At 38.7% G+C, this 17,601-nt stretch overlaps 1 protein-coding gene across 1 annotated transcript in view; it reads left to right on the forward strand.

The window, feature by feature from the left end:
- Nucleotides 1-17,601, forward strand: part of lrrc6 (leucine rich repeat containing 6) — a 47,987-nt gene that overhangs the window by 29,028 nt on the left and 1,358 nt on the right. The window contains exons 9-13 of the mRNA XM_038717227.1: nucleotides 2,171-2,248; nucleotides 3,543-3,608; nucleotides 4,208-4,277; nucleotides 8,070-8,165; nucleotides 9,220-9,311. Coding sequence (XP_038573155.1) covers nucleotides 2,171-2,248; nucleotides 3,543-3,608; nucleotides 4,208-4,277; nucleotides 8,070-8,165; nucleotides 9,220-9,311 — 402 coding nt within the window. The remainder of the gene's footprint in view (nucleotides 1-2,170; nucleotides 2,249-3,542; nucleotides 3,609-4,207; nucleotides 4,278-8,069; nucleotides 8,166-9,219; nucleotides 9,312-17,601) is intronic.

Below are 17,601 nucleotides of genomic sequence, written 5' to 3' on the forward strand. Positions count from 1 at the left end.
AGGAAACCATTTGTCTTGAGTTGGTGGTCTGCAAGCAGAAAATACTCCAACTATAGATCCTTCAAGAAGAGTTTTATGGATACTTAACATTGTAAACACCTTCTGGAAAAACCTGAGAAGAAAATCTCACTCTTTGATCGAGGCCATAACCTGTGACAATGTGTCACAAGTGAAGGCAACACAACCCGGTAACAGCATTGATGCAGTTTTATCACATTCACTTCCTGAATCAACACATCCTGGCTGCTGTACCCTGACTACTATTTCAACCTGGTAGGTTGGATGGGAGACAACCTGTGACGAGGCTGGCATATATGCAAAAAAAAAACCTAAAGGGGACAAAGCATTTGCAGTCAGGGCTCCGAGGCTCTGGTAAAGCCTGCCCCAGGAAATCAGGTCGGCTCAGTCAGTGAACTCTTTTAAGTCCCTTCTGAAAACATACTTTATAGGAGAGCCTTTCCCAATTTTTTTGACTTTATTTTATTCTATTCTCTATATTATTATATATATATTATATTTATTTTAAACGTGTATTTTAGTCTCTTAAGTGTTTTCTTGCTTTTATCATGTATTTGTTTTATTATTATGTTTTATTGTTAAAGCACTTGTTAAAGCACTTTGTAACTTGTTTGTGAAAAGTGCTCTACAAATAAAGATAATTATTATTATTATTATTATGCAATGCAGATTTTGACTACAGGTCATAAACGCCAAAGGTTTTGGAGCCACTGGTTTCAAGCAACAATTGTAGCTGCCAATATACAACTATAGCTATGTCTCAAACTTTTCAGTGAATGTACCAGCTCTGATGGTGTTCTGACAGCTGTTCTGAAGAATGGGAACATCATCTTTCTGCACTAGAGCCAGAAAAATTATGACGGAAAAATGCCAAGTAACATTTCTGGAATCTTTATATTTGAATTATAGTCTTTAATTAATGTCACTACAGTTGACAGTAATTTGGAAGCCATTATAAGCCATTTACCATGTCCCAACCACCACATGGCGGACCCCCAAAGGATTGTCTGCAATTCCATTTGATTATTATATTTAAATCTCTGTCATTTTGATATATTGCATCATAAATTCAAAACACTGGGAGGGAAGAGGTTACCGCAGCAACAACTGCATAAATCCTTTTATTCTCAGAAAAACAGACAGCTAAAAAAACCTGCTCAGATAATAGGAAATATATAATAAATATCTTAATCCAGATTTTAATGATATATTTCTTGTACACTGGGTTCTGTGACTGAAAATACACCTGTCCACTCCAATGGACATTCTGTGCCAAAGGCTATATTCTGCCTAGATTCTGCCAGATTTTGTATGTTTTATTTAAAATTATGACAACATTTGCACGTGAATAACTGTATCCATACCACTTGCTTTTAGTAAATGTTTAAAAACATAGTTTTTTGGACCTAGATTGAGTTCCATTGGAATAAACATTACAGTATAGTAATACAGTGTGTGTGTGTGTGTGTGTGTGTGTGTATATATGTGTGTATGGTAATAATAGTTTATTACTTATAGAGCACTTTTAAAACCAACATTAAATCAAATACAAGTTATAAAATAGTTAAAATTTCAACCAGTTAAAACATGAAGTCAGGTAAAACAAAACACATTTGAGAAATAAAAAAAATTACACTTCTTGTGGAAACGGATTGTCCCTTGATGCAAAGTGAAGGGGGGCACAGGCATTTTCAGAAAACACCAAACCATAATAAATCCTGGTCAAATATTGGACACATGAGCACATGAACATGTGTTTGTATGTAGTGTGAGCCATTACAAGTGAAAGGTTCAAGGACATTAACATCAGATGGAGCATTCCATGGAACAGATTTGGTCAAGATTTGCTTCCTGTTCTCCTTATTTTCTTCATACTTTGACTCTTTTAAAATGTTTAAAATGGTGAAAAGCTGCTTCAGATGCAGAGCTTATTGTACAGTGTGTGTTGCTTCACTTATTTGTGAGTAGGTGTCCTACAGTACAACCTTCTATTGCACATAATCACTTGTGTCTGTCTTTATGGATGATCCTGGAGGAGAGGCGTGTCTCTCCTTCACCCCAAAGACTTCATAACTCTGCTACTGTCTGTCAGTCCACCATTCAAACACACACACACAAACACTACAGTCTGTACTTTGCTGTTTCCCTGCAGGGAGAAAGAGAAGAAGCCGAAGGCCCCGAGGACGCTGATCACTGCTGATGGAAGAATCATGAACGTCAATGAGCCCAAGTATGCCTAGACACATTTTCTATCCAAAAAGCGAAAGCAATGATTAAGTGATTAAAGTAGTTAAAGGAACATTTAATTTTTCCAACTGGGTCTTAGTTTGTTACATTTGGCCAGTACTTAACAGAGTAATGGCCAAATGTACTATTAGTACTTTAATTCAGTAAATTGTCTGAATACTTCCTCCACCTGTGGTCAGATCTCATCTGCTGAGTGGTGCAGCATTACGAGCTGTGACTGACTGGGAGGGAAATCGACCAATGCCCTCAGCTACAGCAGTGAGCACAGCAGAAAGCAATATAACTGGTTCTTGTTCTGTTCAGCCAGAGCAACAAAACGCATCCAATCAACTGCTTCAATTTTGTTTTGAAAAGACATAATAAAGACAACAGGTCAACTCCACTCTCACGCAGTTTCCCTTCAAAGTTCTTCATAACTGTAATGTTTTTTCCTTGAGACCCTCAATTACTTCCTTCGGCGCCTGATCAAACTGCTCAGACAGGGAGGCAGGTAAAAAGCCACCAGGTGCTGTGTGATTGCTTTAATAGCGGCCTTCAGTTTTTGTTCTCTGGTAATGGATTGGCTCGCCTGCTATTAGATTGCAACAGCAGCATGCTTGGGGCAACCTGATAGCTGCGGGCCACCCCGGTCCCTCCATTAGCAAGAGGTATATATCCAGAGCAAGGCCACAGGGGTCGAGGCCTTAAAGCACCACTGATTTTCATTTGTAATCTGAGCTGAGGTCACAGTATCTTTATATGATCTTTCACTTGACATCAGCAAGGAGACAGGACAGTATGGTTCTCTGCAGCCTGGGCGCTAACATTTTTTACCATTCTTTCATTAATGGCTAGTAAAGTCTTGCTCTGTAGATTGATGCTACTCAAACACAATATATAATATAAGAAAAGGTATTCAGTGAATGAACTGACTGACTGGATTGCCAAACTGTCAGAGAACTGAGGCTGTACATCACATTGCATGACATTACAAATTTAAATTCCAGTTTACCAAGTTTCTTTAGCTATCCAACGAAGGTTAAAATGAAGGGCAACTGGACTTGGTTGAAGCTACTGGAAGACGTTTCGTCCCTCATCCAAAGGACTTCTTCAGTTCTGACTGACTGGCAGGGAAACTCAGCTATTTAACCTCAGTGGGGTCGTTATCTCGGGTCATCGATACCGCTGGTTCGTTAGTGTTCCTTGTTGCTGTGACGACAGTCGTTACAGTCGTTGAGACTACCTGTGGCCAAGACTGAACGACCATCGTTGGTCATCGTTTATTTGTGCATTTACAGGCTGGACTTCTCTATAAGTGAAGATGAAGAAGACAACACAATCGTCTTAGACCTGGCAGTGTACAGGTAGGAACAATGAGCTTAATCTCATCACAGCTTCACTTATAAAAATCTAATTCAAATTTAATGAGACGATAAAATTCAAAGGCACTGTGGAGATGCAGGCCCACAGCTGATTCGGCTTATTCAGCTGTGTTTATGTCAAATATACTTGCTGTACATTAACAGTTCCATCTGTTTACGGTTCATTGCTTTGTATGCCTTTATTTTTGTCGATGTTGGTTTCCTTCTCGTCTGTTTGTTGTTTGCACAGGGGGAGCAACTGAGAAGCAGCATCAAATTCACTTATGCGTCAGCATGATTCTGATACGGAAATATAAACTTGATGTACAGCAGCAGTCACATCAAATCGAACGGATCTAAATCATTGCGAGAACTCTCTGTGACCTCAAGTTGGAAACATCACAACCATGGTGTTGATTGTTTGAACCATTTTAACGTCCTGGTTCAATCAAACCGCTCCTCCACAGCCCAGCTTCATGGCTCTAATTGATTCAGCTGTAGAATAAATGTGACCAAAGGTCTCCACCATCAGAACAGATCCATGCAGACTACAGACTGTACCTGTGTCTCTTTATATGAACTGACCTGACTCCTCTTTACAGACACTTGGACACCTCATTGATAGACGTGGATGTTCAGCCAACGTACGCTAGAGTCGTCGTCAAAGGAAAGGTATGAGATTTTTAGATGATGACCTTTAGGATTAGGCAACCATTAATTGTAATTTTTCCTCAACACTGTTTTGGCTGAACACTTTGAACTTTCCAACAAATTCATTCAAGCAGCATTCAGGGTTTTTGACATCCTAAAGGGCAGCAGCCGAGATTTAGACACAAGCCTCCTTAAGTTTATAGGTCAGCAACTTTTTCCATCATAGTAATATTTATCAGTTGTTGCTGATTTGTTTCTGATGTAGGCCTCCAGATTTTCTAAGAATATATCTGACATTTTTTAAAAAAAACTAAAAAATAAATTGCTCCTTTGTGCTGTTGTTCAGCCTGTGGAGAATCGACTTGATTTCACATCTGCTTAACAGAAATGAAATTCAATATACCTTTAAAGTTTTTTTCATGTCATTTTCATGCATTCTGCAGAGGTGTCCTCAGAGCCCCAGGCTCAGTTTCATTCCCCATTTATTCATACTGGAAGGGGGCCAGTTTAACCACAGACTACTACTGCCAGCCAATGAAGGTCCTGGCTCAAGGGCACTGCGATGTTAGTTGGCAAGGAAACATTTCTTAATCCAGCCGGTCTGGGGATTCAAACAAATGCCCTTGCCTACACCAGCACAAATATAAATGCGTTAAAATCATGTTTCACTTCTTATAAAAATAGTTTGCATGATATTTCTATTAACTGCAGGTTGGTTCTGAAGCCTGCAAAAACACTACACAACATGCAGTATAGCTAGTACAATATAAGCTCTGGTTTCTCACTGTGAACTGTTGATGCAGCTGAAAGTCAAAGATCTTCTCCTCCAGATTGCAAGCAGCAGACACTCAGCCAGACACATTGCAGGATCACAGCCCACCGTTAACATTACACTCTGCAAAGTCACACTGACAGTACTTACCAGCTGCTTTAACTTTGTATATGCAACAAGACATCTTCCCCATCACCCTTTCTGCTCATTTGAGAGATATTAAAAACAAGTGTTTGTCAGTGCTTTCCAAAACAATGATGGCTAAAAGTTAAAATAAACCAGCAGTGACTGTTGGAAGGAGGCAGAATGTGAGTTGTCTCAACTGTCTAACTGGCAATATGGCCAAAAATGTTAATCGATAATTATCACGATAAATGTCAAATCATTATTTCTTCTCAAGTTTAAAGCTGCTCCTGCTGAAAGTTGAAGAAACCAGATATTTCATTTAGATGGCTATTTTACATACTTTATGGTCAGAACATGACAAACACTACTATAAGAGATTACTTGTCAGGAAAACATTAATTTGAAGTGTTTGAACAAACAAATAATGCTGTTGTTTCTCTGGTGAAGTCTCAACTGTCAGAAAGAGCAAACAGCACACATTTCTCCTTTGCATGTTTCTGCACACACAAATGTGTTTTTGACAGAGTAATCCAAATATTACAGTGTTAAAGCTGAGCTAGGCAATTTATTTCAGAAGCATCTTTTGTTATATTTGTTGAAATTGCCTTTACAGCCCAACAGCAATCAATAAATGAAATGCTCTCACACACATGACTGTGATAAGCACGGCCAATCATTTCATTCGGCCTAAATGAAATGATTGGCTGGCCTACCTGTGCAGTGCACACTGGCTTTGGTGGGAGGTCTTGTGTGATTCTTTTAGTTGGATACTTTCAGAATCTGCTGTATCTCGCTAGTTTCTCCCACATTGCCTTCCCCAGCTTTAAGTGTAGCTGTTGCAATTTCTAAAGGTGCGTTTGGATTGAACACAGCAACTTGGCACCATGCTTTTTTAACAGATGTGAACTTTTGTATGTTTTCTGTCTGTGTTTTTTCCCATAAACAGCCAATATACTGACAGTTCGCTATCACTTAGTAGTAACATAGGCAATGAAAGAGTGTCTCGAAACTCCAGCTCTTCATGTTTTTTCACCACTTTAGTTAAAGTTAAAACATATTTAACTCACTTGTATCTTTGGCTCAATTCCTGCTGCCCAAAGCAAATTTGCGTCTGTTCACATGGACTTATGTCTTTCCATTGACTATATGTGCAATTGTACAGGCTTTAAAATGAGCTTTCTATTTAGTCTTAACACAGCTTTAGTAGTAAATATTTGAATAGGTGGTAAAACAAAGCAGTGCTTATTCTATCTGCCCTCCTTCTCAAACTAAAATCTCTGTTTTCACACACTTCCTGCTAATATATTAATATGTCAGCAGTATGGAGTCAGTATGGATTCACAAGACTACAGGCTGCTTTGAGATAAGCATGAAGATGATGCTTGTTGCAGAGTCGGGGGCAGAGAGAGGTGTGATGGATTAAGAGTCAGATTTAGAGCAAATAAAAAGCTGTCAGAAGCTGCTGGATCATCAAACCTGTTTCTGACTTTGACATTCTGATACATTTATGGAGAGACCTGCTGTGAAGTCATTTCCCAGACCATTTTTTCCAAAATGTCAGTCTTCCTCTGGTAAATTCAAAATTGATCAGCCGAAGTGTTAGAATAAATAAAATATGAGCTGTAATCACCTGAGTTACCTGCCAAAAGTGCAAGATTCGGTGTCAGCAGAAGGTGAGCATTATTTATCTTGTGTCAAGCGTTCATCTCCTGCTCTGCATGAGATCTGCTGAAGTCTGACTGTATTTTATTGTGAAGGGAGGCTCAGTTCTGCAGCCCACGGTAACCAGAGTTTACCTCCAGGGGCCAGACGCCTCAAACTCTGAACTGCAGACTTAAACAGTGTGTACATATAAAGACAGAAATATGCAAACACTACCACTCATAGCACTAATTTGTCACATGTACCTACAGTATAAACCACCATCAGCTTTCATATCTCACTCATCATTATTGAACATCACAAGGGTGATCAATGATTCATTTATAGGGCAAATATGGAAACAGACTTTACAAAATGCTTCACACATAAGAATCAAATCAGAGGATGATTGACGGGGAATGGCTCCATTGTAATGAAAAGAATTTAAAAAAGCAATCACATAAACAGTTATTTAAAATGAAGCTCATTAGTAAGCCTTTGATTGAAATTTCACAGAACGCTGTGTAGACTACAAAAATAATAATGTGTGGAGGATTTTAATCTCCACAAACAGACCACAGTGAACTTTAAGGCTGATTAAACAGCTGTTTGGCCTCACATAAATTCAGGAGATGTTGTTATAAATACAGAACCCTCCAGGTTTGGAGTTCTTTAGCCCTCACTGCCAGAGTCCTGAATGTCATGGCTCTGCTTCAAGCTGTGGTAGTGTTTTATGGAGGGTTGTTTTATTCCAGGGGTCAACCTGATTGGATGGGTGGTGTGATTTATGCAGTGATACATCAACTCAGGTCTTTAAAATTTCTTCTAAATATGACCTCATTTAGAGGAGCGGGGGTAACTGACTGAAAGGGAGTCATCTGTGAGGGGTTTATCAAATCAGCCGCACTTTAGAGCTGCAGGGCTGAAAAGGAGTTAGAGGACGGCTGGAGTTTTGGAGTTTTCCTTCTCTGCCTGCTGTCAGCATGGTTTCCCCTAAATTCCCTCTCAAAATGAAATAAAAGTACATTGAAAAATGAAAGTCTAATTTTACACACACAGGGATCATTTTGGCTTTTATAGGATTTCGCTCCAGTGATTGATTGCCACTGTTCTGAGTTGGAGCTATTCTGGGAGATCTCCAAAGACTTTTCTGGAAAGTGTACCTATAAAAAGGCTCACTAATGATTAAAGTCATTTGACACACTGGGACAGCAGCGGTGCCAGATCAGCACATTAATCTTGCTAATTAAAGTTATGAATAATTTACTCTGCAGATATTTCAGATGGTTCTGCCTGCTGAAGTAAAGCCCGACAGTTCGACAGCTCACAGGTCCCAAACCACCGGACACCTGGTCCTCACTATGCCCAGGGTACGTACAGTTACACATAAGGCTGGAACACATGTACACCTGAGCCAGGTACAGGGACCTGCAGCAGAAGTTTAGCGTATTTTGTAGAGGGTTACTTTGTGCTTTTTTTGCAAATGCAAACTGACCTTTTGGCCACACTAGCAACATGAATCTAAAGACCATGATGTTAGTCTGGTGCTCCAACACTTTAGTTCACTTCTATCTATTTGTTGTATAGTCAACAAATGTGGTGCGGACATTCATGCTCAACAGAGGATGAATCTTTGATACTTCTTCTTGCATTCCCATCTGATCAAAAGTTTAAGTTGCTCCACACCACTATTTGTGAGGTGCCACTTGACTTAGAGGTTAAAACATCAACCATTGGCTGCTGTGTCCACCGTTTGCGTAAGACTGGGGACATGTGTTGCATCTACTCTTCATTTCCCATCCAACGGTATGTAAACACCAGAAGATTATTTCCAGAGTCTTAGATCTGTGTGTCAGTTCCTTCCTTCTAAACCCTCCCAGACTGAGTATTAAACTTAGACACGAACTTGTCTTATTATCTGCCTTTATTCTATTTTATTTATTCATTTTCTGTGTAGTCATGGAGTTTCTCAACATTACAGCTTTTTAAAGTTTTAGTCTTTTGTCTGCAATTTGCATCCTGTTGGAGGCAACGTCAGAGAAGAAATAAAATCACATGATTAAAAATCAACTAAAACCTAATAATTCACTTTAAAGAAGAGCTTTATAGATACCTTTAACTCTGTTAAATTACAACTTTATGGATTAACTTTCAGCTGTTGGCTTTTTTCTGTGATTGCTTTGCTCCTGCCAATGAGGAGCAGGGATTTTATACTCTGAGGTGTAATTAAGTAAGTCTTTATAGTGTCTAGAAAGAGACACAGGTGCTGATACTGCAGAGTCAGAGCTGCTGCTATTAATCCTCCGTATGGCTTCCGATACATCCTGCACTAGAGCGCCAGTAAACAGTTGTGATATGAAAGTGTGGGAGCTGTTTGCAGGCACTACGAGTAAACACGTTTTTTCTTCTGATGTGTCTTTTTAGGCTGAAGGTGAAATCAAAGTGACAAAGACCATCCCACATCCGCCCAGAGCATTTCAAAGCAGACGCAGCAACTCGTCTGAGCACAATGAAAGGTAAAGATATTCTCTACACCCAATGCAGCTGTCAACCTGATGATACAGACATCCTTTTAATGTGTGGACAGGATGGAAAATGAGCATGTTAGCTTCATAAACAGTCATCCCCAGCATCTAAATCTCATTCCAAACCAACAAACCTCATTTTCATATTTTGTCCTCAGTTTCTTGATGTTAGTCATTTCTATCTTACAGTGCATCTGCAAAGATCTGAATTTTGCCAATACAAATACTGTTCCATTTATATGGCTGTTTCTGGTGGTAACATAAAATAAAATGGTAAGAACTAATCAGTTTGTAATATTAATGAGGCATAAAGAGCGACTAGCAGCAGAGCTGCAGCCTGCAGGCAGCTGGATGGTCTGTGTGTTTCTATAAAAGTGTTGGTCTCGGTTGGTCGTGGTGTTGGTCTTTGTTTGGCCTTGAGTTGAATATGCACATTCAAATGCCTCTGGCTTATCAGGTCCCTGTTGTCCTAATTACAGATGCCTGCTGTATTTTAAATGATCTGCATGATACATTTTATCAGCCGTGTTGATGATAGCGCTCTCCCCACTAATGACCATGTACAGGTCATAGATAACCTTGACCAGAGCTGAAACATTACAACATTTTTTTATAATGATTGATGCCTGTTCTCCATCCAAATGCAGCTTCTCTACAAGTGTCCATTTGTGCGCCCATGGGAGTGTGGTTAGGCACATTGTTGCTGCATTGCTATCTTGAGACAGCAGAAGGTGATTGCGCCACTGACCAACAAAAACCAGGTCTAAAGTCAATGGTGCAGTATTTCCCCGCTACTGTATTTAAAGGGTGCATTATTCAGATAGTAAAATGCTCCCAATTAAGACAGACCCAGTGCGCATTTATGCACGAGGCACAGCAACATAACTTCATTGATTATTTAAATCTCCTGACTCTCCGACATCATCAGTCAGGATGCACTGACAGTGGCCCCTCAAATCATTAAAGAAAACACTCATACATCAACACAGCACACAATAAAGAAATCGCCTTGAAGAATGAGATGTGACTCGTGACCAGTTCACCATAGTTTCTAAATATGCCGTGCAGCAAGGATCCACATGCCTTATAGAGGAGACAAGCGTCTGTCTCTCACAGAGACTCCAGTCTGCAGTGGAGTTCAGACACTTCACTGATAAACTAAAACACGCATAAGAATAATTAAGAGACTATACAACCCTCAACAACTCTGTTTTACTGTGGAAATGTACATTATCTTGAATTTACAAAGATAACAGATGAACACGGAGGAAGCGTTCAGTTTTGGTTAAACAGCAAATTACAAGAGCAAAGCAGAAAACAGGGAGATGTTTTACAGCAAAATGATTAAAATATTGAGGGCCATAATTCATTCTTGACTTTGAAAATAGTTTAACAAAATAATCGCCCACTTAGAAGCTTTTTGTGGAGCTTTAATTCACCCGCATCTGATTTCTTCATCAGTGTATGTTGTCAGCTCAGTTGTTGAAAGCTCTGGACTAAGCTAGTGATTTGTCATACTGCTGTTTTTAAGGTCAAGAATGAACTTTAACGCTCAAAATTCTATCCTTATTTAGCAAGAATAAAAATCTACGCACACTTTACTTATAAAACGGGGGAATAAATTTGATAAACTCTGCAGAAATGGTTCATTTCTCTGTAAAAGCAAGTATGTCTACCTAATTAGCATTGGAAACAGGTGACATTATCCAAATGAACATATATATAGGATATACTGTATTTTCCCTCTTACATAAATTCTTTACAGTACCTCTTCGTAGACTGAACCATGACGGCCGCTCTGTGAGGTTAGCTCAGATCAGAGCAGCTTCCCCTCTTAATGGTCACGTTAGTCTGCAGTGCTGTTGGACTGAGCTCTGTTTCGTCTCCTTGCCTGGAGGTGCACTCATCATCGCCCTATTATCATTACCATTTTATGACCAGGAGCTGCTTCTTGTCCTTCAGCTGGCCCCATCAAACACAGTACAGAGCCCCATTGCAATCCTGAAGCTAAAATTAAAGAGCAGATAAAAATGCTAAGCTGCTCCTGCGCCACTGGTGAGCAGCACTGCCGGCTGCTGAGTTATTGCAGTATTTGGACATGATTAGGAGCGACCTTTGACCACAGGCTTACCCACAGCCTGTACATTCAGCCTCTGGTATGGATGGAAATGCATCTGAAGGCCATGGTTAGGTTTAAAATGGATTTGCTTGAAGACGCAAGGCAGGGCAGTGTGTGTATTGTATCATGAAATGGAATATCAAACATTATCTAAAACCCACAGCTAATGTCACCTGAGATGATGTCCTGAGTGGTTTTTGAAAAGTCAGAAGTCAGGGTCAGCTGCAAAGCAAGATCTGTCTCATCATATTTAAGTTACATTTCCTGCAGCACTGTGCATCCAGGAGTACTGAGAAAGTTTGAAAAATTAGCGCTGCAAGTGATGAGTATTCTCATTATCAACCAGTATTTTCTTTTTTTTTCATGAACGCAATTAATAAACATCAATTAAATGTTCCAAGAAGTCTTTGTTAGTCTTGTTTTGTCCGACCAACAGTCCAGAGGCCAAAGACATTTGATTTGCAGTGATTTTAAAATGACTACTGGCGTTTTAGTGCTCTAACTAATCTACTGATTATTTTCTTAATTAAACAATTAATATTTCACTCTATTAGAAAGAAAACTTCCCAGGTGTCCAATGTGCATTCTTTGAAACACACCAAAACGTTTCAGGTAACTATCACATAGAACAAAGAAAAGCTGCACATTCTTATATTTGAGACACTAGAACCAACATTGTTGCTTGATAAATGACTGAAACAATTAATTGATTATCAAAATAATTAATTTTCTGTCAGCTTATTGATTAAATGACTCATTGTTTCAGCTCTGCTTCTTTTTTATTAATGTCAGTGTTTCCAGACCTTAGCTATTAACTAACAAAAAAACAAGGTATCTGGATTAAGTTTATTCTTTTTTTTCTTTGAGTGATTTTAAATGCTTACATTGTGGTTAATTGCACATTAGTTAGCAGTCTCCAGCTCTTTCATAATAATATGTCTGATAATAAGGTGTGAATGGAAGAGACTTTGCTCTTCTGTTATCGCCTCACAGACCTGTGACATATGATGACCAGCGGGCCTTTGCCCTGGGTGACCTATTACAGGGAACCATTTTGGACTTCCTAACCAGGGGGAGCATTAGTAGAGGAGCCCTGGACTAACGATTCCATCCATCTTGCATAGAGATGTGCTGACAATTAGGTTTACCTGCCCATTACCAAAATGAGTGTTAGAGCTAAACTTAGGCTTGAAGATGTCCGATGATGTGGAGAAAATTACTGTGACTCTTAAATGTTTGTGTGGTATAAGTGGGGAAGGGAAATAAAAGAAAAGAAAGAAAAGTGGTTGAAATTTTTGTTTGTACACCAGAAAGGCTAAGCCGCTGCTGGTGACTGTTTTTAATTTTAGAGTTAAAACATTTGACATTTCTTAGCTGCATTTTCTGTTTGCAGTAGCAGTAATGTATCCTAATGAACAAAATAACCCTAGGCCAGTTTAATGTTGATATCTTTAAAAACACAGTATGCTTTGGTTTTGTCTCTTGCTGAAACAATTGGTCAAAGAATTGATTTTACATTCAACAGAAGATTAATTGACTAAAATGTTGTTAAATCACTTAATTGATTCATTTCTAACTTCTCAAATACGTTAATGTTCTGCTTTTGTCATATAATTGTGAACTAAACGTCTTTAGACTGTTGGTCAAAGAAAAGGAAGTACGTCACTTTGGACCTTTGTCACAATTTTCTTAGCCTGGCTCCAGACCGGCATAAACCAGTATATCAACTGGAAGCTAATACAGGCCAATAATAGTGTATATCACACTGTTTATACAGTTGTGATTAACATAGCTTAAATAAGAATTGGTGTTAAAGCTTCTTTGTTTCTGCCTATTTGTGACATGAATGATAGTAGGTGATGTGGAAGCTCAGGAAGGGCGACTGATAACCAGAGCACTATCATCACATCTCTCCATCAGGACATGTAGAACATGACACTAGCCTTTTCTGAGTCCATGTGACTTGTTTAGTCTTATCTAAATGTAAATCACATCCACTCCAAACCTAATCCTCTGTGGATCGGTGGCTGCATACACTAAACAGAACCTGCTGATGTTGTTACTACAGCCAATTACAAGTCAATTACTGCAGGTCTCAGTCACTGAGCGGAGAGCGATAACCTTACATGAGCTTAGTCATTATACAAGCTTAGTCACAGTTTCTGCAGACATTCATGAGACCTGCTCTTACATTAGCATTGTGTTTACTCAGGGCCAGATAATCAGATCCTTAGCAACAGTGACTGAGGCTCATGGGTATTGTAGTATCAGGGCAATTCACAACATCAATCTGACAGAGAAAAACATTTTTTTCTCAGAAAAAAAGTTGAAATAATTAAAACTGGTTGCCATTATGTAAACTTATAGCATCATTAAGAGTCCTGTGTTGGTTAAAAATACTTAAGGCTCAGTATATTTAAATTAAACAACCCTTAAGTCAATAAGACCAAAATAACTAATAGTTTCATTGAAACTATGTACTCAGGTTGTAATTATACTGAACATAGAGGCAAAGGTCTGACACAGTTATTTTAGTTGGACTTTAGTTAGTTGAATTTATACAGTATATCACTGATTTCCAGTACAGCTGAAACAATTAGGTGATAGATGGGAAATTAATCTGCATCAATTTTAAGAACTGACTAATTTTTTAAGCCAAATCTCCGGGTCCAGCTTCTCCAATGTGATAATTGCTGCTTTTCTTTATTTTATATCAAAGCAAACAGAATATCTTTGGGTTTTGGACTGTATAGACAAAACATGGTATCACATTAGATTCTTACTATTAACTGACATGTTGTAGGCCAAATGATAATTAATTCATAGTAAACTAACACATAAATAGATACTGAAAAGAATCGTTAGTTGCATCTATAATTACTGGAGAAAGCTTCTTGAAAGAACTGCTAAATTTACATAAAATGTCTGCAGAAAAAATAATTATGAAAAATCTAAATAATTAATATCTTGTTACAGACCTCTGGCTTGTGTCTGGTTGGTGTTTGGGGGACTCAGGACCTAAGTATTTCTAAAATCCTGGATGCAGTTCTGAATGTTGCTGAAGGGGAATGTTCACAAGCACCTGTTTTTCACCTGTTTTTTCTCTCGTAGAAGCAGTTAAAATGCTGCTTGGAAGCCATATCTGTTTAATTAAACGTATCCACTCTAAAAATACACTGGCCTTCTCTATAAACAGGAAAATGGTCTAAATTACTTTCTCATTTTCTCCCGCCGAGCTGGTAATTTCCCTGCTGCAGAGTGAATTCACTGCAGTGGATGAAGGCGAGGACTGAAAGTACCACTGTGCTTACCGTACAGCATATGTCCTCTGACAGCTTTATTCCCTTCTCAATAAACAAGTGGCAGAAAGCACAGATTAACAAAGTGGCTCCTCCTCCTGCGTCTAGCTGTTGTGCAGGAGATAAAATTGTAATTCCCATGCCTTTTCTGGAAAATCAGCAATTTTTTTAAATATCTTCTCACCCTTGGTTCCCACTCTGTAGACTGATATCTCAAGCATATTATAATAGGCTGATATTTAAATCAGCCTTTATGTTGTGATGTGGAGCACTCGACTAACTGCACAGACAGTTGACAAACTAACTTTTGTTAATTTCTTTAGATGTTTTAGATGTAAGACAGTGATTTTGTATCCAAAGACCCGGTGAAAATCTGGTGTTGAAATGTCATTTTGTTACTGCAGCAGCCCAATATATATCCATCCATCCATCCATCCATCCATCCATCCATCGTCAACCGCTTATCCTGCGCACAGGGTTGCGGGGGGCTGGAGCCAATCCCAGCTGACATCGGGCGAAAGGCAGGGTACACCCCGGACAGGTCGTGAATGAAAAAACAAAAACAAAAGTGTTGCGTTTATAATTTTGTTCAGTGTAATATTATTAATTAATCAGTACTCTGGAGAGTCCATAAGATAAACATGGATTAGCATCAACATGTTACTGTGTGTTTGCACATTCAGATGCAAATTATTTTCATTTCACCAGAGATTTGAGTTTCAGGCGCAGCCGTGGGCTGCTGCTTCATACTCTATGTTTGGCTTATTTAATTAGAGCTCAGTTTAAACTGTTAAGACTCGTTAAGAGACTTATAGAAAACTTTCCTCTGTCTCTCCTTTATTCTCATGTCTCTATCCACCAATTCTTCATCATGTACAGTCAAATACTGTATATATATAATCACTTTCCATACCTGCACATATTTACCATGTTATTTCCAGGATTATTAGTCATAACTTTGGCGACCCCTTAAAGTTCATCCAGCCCTATCATCACATCAAAAATGTTATTTGTCTTATCCATTCCTGCAAAACTAATTATATTCCCAGCAGCATCAGCTGTACTTTGTGATAAGGGCTAATTAACAAATGTCTTTCTCTCCTCTTTCTGTATCCAAACTGTCATTGTTATGTCAAAGGTGAAGATGTCAAAGCAGCTTCAGTCTCACGCTGTCACATGTCTTACATGGTTAACTTGACATGATCTCATTCTACACAAACACACACACACATTCAGTCATCAGAAGAATCCCCAGACACCTCCTCTGTGTGGACGAGGGCCTGTGGTTTAAACAATATACATTGATTAATTGGTAAATTGAATGAGTTAATTGTTGTGGGATGGAAGTGATGAGTTCAGAGGAGACATGGGATCAATTTAGTTTAATGGTCACAGACTGCGTGGTAAAATGGAGCATCACCCTCCTGAAGGAACAGGTCACACTGAACTCAACTGCAAAACATGCCAGTTCATCTGAGCTTGTCTCTCTTAAGAAAGTCCATGGTTTGATTTAAAGACGGGTAAAGAAAAACAAAAACCTTTAAAGTGATGATTCATCATCAGCAGATGAAGGCAGACAGATGAAACTTAAGGCTTGGCAGTATTTGTCATCTGTTACATGTTTTAACTCTCTGAGCAGCTACAACTACAAAACCATAAACAAGTGGTAGTAGAGCTACGTATCATTTCACATTTTGTGATGCTAGTGTTTATACAGTAAGTTTAGGTGACAACACAAACATTTCCCCCTTTTTTTTGATACCTTAATTTGAGAAATATAAAAATATAAACTAGTGGTAACCGATACAGCTTTTTAAAAGGCCCGATGCCACATATTAGAAAAGACGATGTTGACAAGGGGGAGCACTAACATCGTCCCACAGCAGCCACACTGACAAGGCTACCTGCAGATGTGGATGTAGACATTTTTTGTATATCAGCCTTCTGAGTGCAGGTATCAGCAAATGCCAGTTATTTCAAAATGCCAGATTAATCGGCCCGCTGATTAAGTGATACACCTAAAAAACACCTAAACTGAAATGCATATATGGCATACATGCAGCAGTCATATTTATAGTCTGGGGGTTTAACTGCACGTCCTGCACATATATTGCAGATTTATCAGGTCCCATATTGACCTTGTACAGTCGCATTAAATCTTGAAACTTTGACGTCTGTGCACAAACATTACCAAGACAAATGACAAGGGATTTATTTCACTTTGACAATAAGTCATTTGGTGTCTGTTAACCCCTTTACACTTGACCTCTGTCATTTATTATTAAATTAAATTAGATTAGATAGAAGGTAATTATTAGCAGATTTAGTTTTTTAGTCATGTGGGAAATCAAATGGGTACATGCAGGATATGGCTTTTTGAACAGTTTTGTTTTTATGCCAAGGCCTTTAAAGCAAATGTATCGAAATGTATCAGTATAGCGCCAGTCAAACGTTTAATTCCTGGTGGAGTTTTCTTGTAAATAGTTTCATATAGCATGAAGGTTCATTCTAGATCTTGGCATTAGTAGTTCATCTCAACTCAAGCTCCACTTTTTTCCTTTGTACGTTACTTTCAGCTGCATCTTAATGTGCTAATCTTTTACTTTCAATGGTGTTTTCAAAATGCCAACCGCTCATGAAGACTGTGAGATGTGGTTAAAAGCACACAAAAGGAAAAGGCTAGTAAATGGATCTAGAACTACGATTATCTTGTGAAAACACAGTTATATTTACATTCAGTGCACACACACTGTGGGTATCATCAGACATGTTGTCTGGACCCGCTCATCAAAACCATAGCGCCACTAGTGCTCAAAACTTATAATGTACCTTTTAAACTGCAAGTAACCATAGCAACAATATT

Source organism: Micropterus salmoides, unplaced genomic scaffold (assembly GCF_014851395.1).
Source record: "Micropterus salmoides isolate LMB-PRFRI ecotype aquatic unplaced genomic scaffold, ASM1485139v1 Ms_hic_scaffold_14, whole genome shotgun sequence".
Lineage (NCBI taxonomy): Eukaryota > Metazoa > Chordata > Actinopteri > Centrarchiformes > Centrarchidae > Micropterus > Micropterus salmoides.